Source organism: Chenopodium album, chromosome 24, assembly GCF_948465745.1.
Source record: "Chenopodium album chromosome 24, dcCheAlbu1.1, whole genome shotgun sequence".
Classification (NCBI taxonomy): Eukaryota; Viridiplantae; Streptophyta; class Magnoliopsida; order Caryophyllales; family Amaranthaceae; genus Chenopodium; species Chenopodium album.
The window spans coordinates 11388871-11394225 of NC_137857.1; the positions used below are offsets into that span (position 1 = coordinate 11388871).

A 5355-nucleotide genomic window follows, 5' to 3' on the forward strand; every position below is an offset into this window, starting at 1 on the left:
ATATATGTCAATTAGTTTATTAGTCATAATATCGAGGGTCAGTTAATACCCAAGATCTAAGATTTAATTTTTGCGGTAAGAAAATAAATACTTTGTTTTTATTTGCGACATTCACTATGAATTGAGGTCATAAACTTTGGGCTTAATGTGTGGATGAGATGAATTTCTCATACATATGAATGATGTCATAATTATTAATTACTTCTCTAGTACTGTTCTAGCGTCAAAATTATCTGCCTGCTGACGTGGCTAAGCTAACTTGCTTCTTAGCCAAAAAACTAGGTCAACGAGATCACACCATTATATAGAAAGTCAACTATATGCACATAAATCATTGATTATATAATTATTCTCACAAATCAGTGAAGAATCATCTTTAATTTTCTTCTGATGATAGTTAATGTACAAGTCACATTTTGAATCTAGATCATATAATATCCACATTCATTTTATTCATATAACACTTGCGTAACACCCTTATATATACTTGTCACATTACATCTATAATCTTTCATGAAACAAACAACAACAATCTAATTAATTTCATCTCTTTTTTTCTTTCTCATACCATTTTTAGCAAATAATAATTTTGAGAGACGACGATTAAAAGGGAGGGTTCCAATCACCAACTATGAGTCGCATTGGTGACGAAAACATTGTTACTAGTGCAGCTTCATCTCGCCGTCGACCCGAGTCGTTGCCACAACTCCATAGTGTTGGAAGGCCTGAAAAACAGACTATATGGCAAGACCTTAGTCACACCTTCAAGGAGACTTTTTTTCCTGATGATCCTTTGAAGAGTTTTAAGGATCAACCGACCTCGAAAAAATTTGTGCTTGGTTTGCGCGCTGTTTTCCCCCTTTTCGACTGGGGAAGGCAGTATAACTTTGGCAAATTTAGACGTGACGTTATTGCTGGAATTACCATCGCAAGTCTTTGCATACCTCAGGTAACAATAATTTCTATTGTAACGTCTATTTTTAGTACTAATACTCTTTGATGCACGGTTGCACCCCGTTTCTGACATTTTAGAGACGCCGTAATAGATATAAAGGAAGTACTTTTTATAAAATTGAAATTTATATTGTGTTTCAATTATATTGAATTTTTTTTTTCTGTAAAGACATTTCGATCTATTCACTTAATTTTCACTCATTAGGACTTTTAAATTTATTATGTTCATTTGTGTAATTTTGGACCCTTACAACCACTAACCCTAGGTGATTGAATTGCCACAAAGAATAATCCTTACAATTGCCCTTATTGTATTACATTGTGAATTTGTGTCATGTGCAAACACAAATTTTCAAGGCTGGCCACACAGTGTGACTGGGGTTACTTGGTCAAGGGTTAATTGGTTGGTCATGGGTTACTCGGTTGGTCATGGGTTACTCGATTAGGAGTTACCCAGTCAATGTTTTGATGTGTGTCAGCTTATTGCACGGTGTGGCTGACCAATGGCCACACCATAAAAGCGTTGCTGCACAAATGTTTAACAATTTCTTTTTTTTTTTTTCCTAACAGGACATTGCCTATGCAAAGCTTGCTTATCTCAAACCTGAATATGGACTATGTGAGTCCTACTTTCTACTATTTCACACTTGTAGATCAATCAGATAAGAAAATGATGCAATTACTATGACATTTGAACCTTACATATATGCATATATTTTTGTTACACTTGCAGATAGTAGTTTTGTACCACCTCTTATATATGCTTTCATGGGAAGCTCAAGAGATATAGCTATCGGTCCAGTGGCGGTCGTCTCTCTCCTACTCGGGACTCTACTTAGTGCTGTGATTGATCCTGATGTTAATCCAGTTGATTATACTCGACTTGCGTTAACAGCTACATTTTTTGCTGGTATCACTCAAGCCACACTTGGTTTCTTCAGGTATGTATATCACTATTTACTAATGCATCCATTGTGCCCATTTGTTCGTGTAGGGCTGATTTAACGCCGCGCGTTTAGATAGAGTTACTAAAATGAACAGAGAAATAGTCTTGATGGAACTAGTTACCTTTTGGTGCAAAATACAAGTGTTTTTTTAATTGAAATGTATGTCTTCTTTGTGCATTATTAGGTTGATGTAGTTTAATTAAATAAGTTTAATATTTATCATTAACAATTCTTTCTCATACCATTTTTAGCAAATAATACTTTTGTGTAAGATACGTAAATAAAATATTTTATTTGGGCATATAGCGTCACACAACCTGTGCAACTACGATCTTCATTTTTTAATAGTTCAACTTTGACTTTAATTTTTACATTATATATTCACATGTCGTACTTTTACCATATTTTTTTCACTATCATAACTCATCGGTTAAAACAAATAGGTATATTATAATATCCTTTTGAATCTCTATTATGATGTTTTTGTTTGGAATGAATAACATATAAAGAGTCAAAATCAAGAACATATATATTTGAGGAAAAGGCCATAAAATTGCAATTTTATTATTTTAGCTTAAGTTGATTGATTTAGATTATTCGTCAAGGTGTATGATCTAATGAAAATTTTTGACTTTGATTGATAGGTTGGGTTTCTTAATTGACTTCCTCTCCCATGCCGCGACTGTTGGATTTATGGCTGGTGCAGCCATTACCATTGGTCTTCAGCAGCTCAAAGGTTTGCTTGGCATAAAGAAGTTTACAAAAGAAACTGATATTATCTCAGTTTTGAAATCGGTTTTTAGCCAAGCAGAGCATGGAGTAAGTGTTATTTGTATATGTTACTGGCCTTACTGCCTTGTGCTTGCTGATTGCTGGTCTAAAATGATCTCTTGGTTCGATTACTGATGCCGGGTTTTGTTTATATGTTGACAGTGGAATTGGCAGACAATAGTTATAGGTGTATCATTCTTGATTCTCCTCTTGATCGCCAAGTATATTGTAAGAATGTTCCTGAACTAATCAAATTATTTTGTTAACAAATGTCAGAATCTTGGTTGTAAACTCGAATTCTATTTATCTTTTACAGGGAAAGAAAAACAAGAAACTGTTTTGGGTTCCTGCAATGGCTCCCCTGACCTGTGTTATACTGTCGACTCTGATCGTGTTTGTTACTCGTGCTGATAAGCATGGTGTTCAGATCGTAAGTATAAGAGAAAAAACTCATCATGTTACTCTGTGATAACTTTTTTCGAGCAAGTAATGAACTGTGTTAACATAATGTTGTTAATAGGTGAAACACATAGATCAGGGAATTAACCCGCCTTCTGCTAATAAAATCTTCTTCACCGGACCTTACCTATTGAAAGGAATCAAAATTGGTGCCATTGCTGGTATAATTGCTCTTACGGTAAGAAAATTATATGAACTTATATAGCTCACTTGAAAATTCAAACTCAACGAAAACTTAAATCGTGTTGTTAACTTGATGTTGCAGGAAGCAGTAGCAATTGGCAGAACATTTGCAGCCATCAAAGATTACTCTATTGATGGAAACAAAGAAATGCTTGCCTTAGGAAGCATGAACATTGTTGGCTCTATGACATCTTGTTATGTAGCTACTGGTAAAAATTATTGCTTTCGGATCTCAGTATTACTCCCTCCGTCCCATATTTGAGGCTACAATCAACATTGTAATCTCTATGACTATTACAAATGGGTAGTAGGGAGAACAACATTAGTAGTACGAGTCTAAAGAGTTTTAATATTATACGGTTTTGGTGTGTTTTGCAGGTTCATTCTCGCGATCTGCAGTGAACTTCATGGCTGGTTGCCAAACAGCAGTCTCCAACATAGTCATGTCAATGATTGTGTTCTTGACTTTGATGGTCATCACACCTTTGTTTAAGTTCATTCCAAATGCTATCCTCGCTGCCATCATTATATCCGCAGTGGTTAACCTTGTTGACATTGGAGCTGTAATTCTCTTATGGAAGATTGATAAGTTTGACTTCATTGCTTGTATGGGAGCATTCTTCGGAGTCATCTTTATATCTGTTGAGATTGGCATTTTGATCGCGGTATAGTAACACCCACACAATTCTGCACTTCCTAGTTAATTTTCTTCTGATGTTTAGTCTTGACCTGTTTTTTGTTTCATGATTTATCAGGTTTGCATTTCCTTTGCCAAGATTCTGTTGCAAGTAACAAGGCCGAGGGTAGCACTACTCGGAAACCTTCCTGGAACCACTCTTTACAGGAATATTCAGCAGTATCCGGCTGCTTCAACCATCCCCGGTGCTCTGATTGTGAGAGTCGATTCTTCAATCTATTTCTCAAACTCAAATTACATCAAGGACAGGTACTTAATTGTCTCATGCATCATACTCCATTAGTCGTATTTTGAACAATTTTGAAACTTAAAATGATTGAGAGATGTCTTGAACTAGTTGAATTATGCATAGAACATGCGCTAATTAAGCTATTCTCTTTCAGGACTCTGAGATGGCTAGCTGATGAAGAAGAGCTCAACAGAGATAGTAACCTCCCCAAAATTCAACATCTGATTATTGATATGTCACGTAAGCCATCTCTCGATTTTATTTATCATTCTGTCCTTATGACTGCTTACAAGCACTAGAGTGATGAATCTAGCATCATCTAAATCGTCGTGTTTTATTACCTTTGCTTGCAGCTGTGATCGATATTGATACCAGTGGCATCCATGCTTTAGAAGACTTAAACAAGAGTATTCAAAAGAGAGAAATACGCGTAAGAATTCACCATGTTACATTGTTCAAGTACTTGTAGAGTTGTAGGAATGTCTTTTGAACTAGAACTATCAAAGAAATCCTAACATTTTCTCTGTTTTTTTTTTTTTTTAAACAGCTTCATTTAGCAAATCCAGGGTGTGTTGTTATGACAAAACTCTATGATTCCGGGTTTGTAGATGTTGTTGGACAAGACTATATTCATCTCACAGTTGGTGATGCTGTTAGAGCATGCAATCGAAAGATACTAGAAGACACAGCTTGATTTTACTCAACAATCTCGCGAGTGTACTTGAGCTTTAACCATGATTCCCCTGGAAAATCAGCGCGGTTTCTTGGGCTAAAGCTTGATGTTTTTGTTACACAAAATATTAACTTGAAACTATCCATGTATATATGTAATGTTCTCTTGGTAAGATAACATTAGGTGTTGTCTTATGATATATGATTATCCTCTATACACATTTTTTTTAATGGAGCTTCATTTTTGATGTTTGGCTTTTGATCCTCCCATTGAATCGTTCGAGTTTGAGAGTCCTTGAGAGGTTTCTTCTTATATAGATCTATACAATGTATGATTTGAAGTGTTACATTGTATTGATCAGCATGATCACTGTAAGAATTTATCATTTGAAGTGTGAGTTTGTGAATCGACTTTTAATATTTTATGAAGAAATTTATAATCA

At 35.1% G+C, this 5355-nt stretch overlaps 1 protein-coding gene across 1 annotated transcript; it reads left to right on the forward strand.

Moving 5' to 3' along the window:
• The first annotated feature begins 1613 nt into the window (after window positions 1-1613).
• On the forward strand, window positions 1614-5124 carry LOC145610039 (sulfate transporter 1.3-like). The gene is made up of 11 exons (XM_081665283.1): window positions 1614-1895; window positions 2546-2720; window positions 2835-2900; window positions 2989-3102; window positions 3193-3309; window positions 3397-3523; window positions 3693-3979; window positions 4070-4260; window positions 4395-4480; window positions 4594-4670; window positions 4788-5124. The coding sequence occupies exons 1-11, from the start codon at window positions 1639-1641 to the stop codon at window positions 4932-4934; spliced, it is 1644 nt and encodes a 547-aa protein (XP_081521409.1). The 5' UTR covers window positions 1614-1638; the 3' UTR covers window positions 4935-5124.
• The last annotated feature ends 231 nt before the right edge of the window (window positions 5125-5355 follow it).

Excerpts from the sequence above, each read along its gene's own strand:
- LOC145610039 (XM_081665283.1), top strand. The coding sequence starts at position 1,639 with ATGACATTTGAACCTTACATATATGCATATATTTTTGTTACACTTGCA. Across the intron at positions 2,721-2,834 it reads TTAGCCAAGCAGAGCATGGA|TGGAATTGGCAGACAATAGT; the intron begins GTAAGTGTTATT and ends ATATGTTGACAG. Across the intron at positions 2,901-2,988 it reads TCTTGATCGCCAAGTATATT|GGAAAGAAAAACAAGAAACT; the intron begins GTAAGAATGTTC and ends TATCTTTTACAG.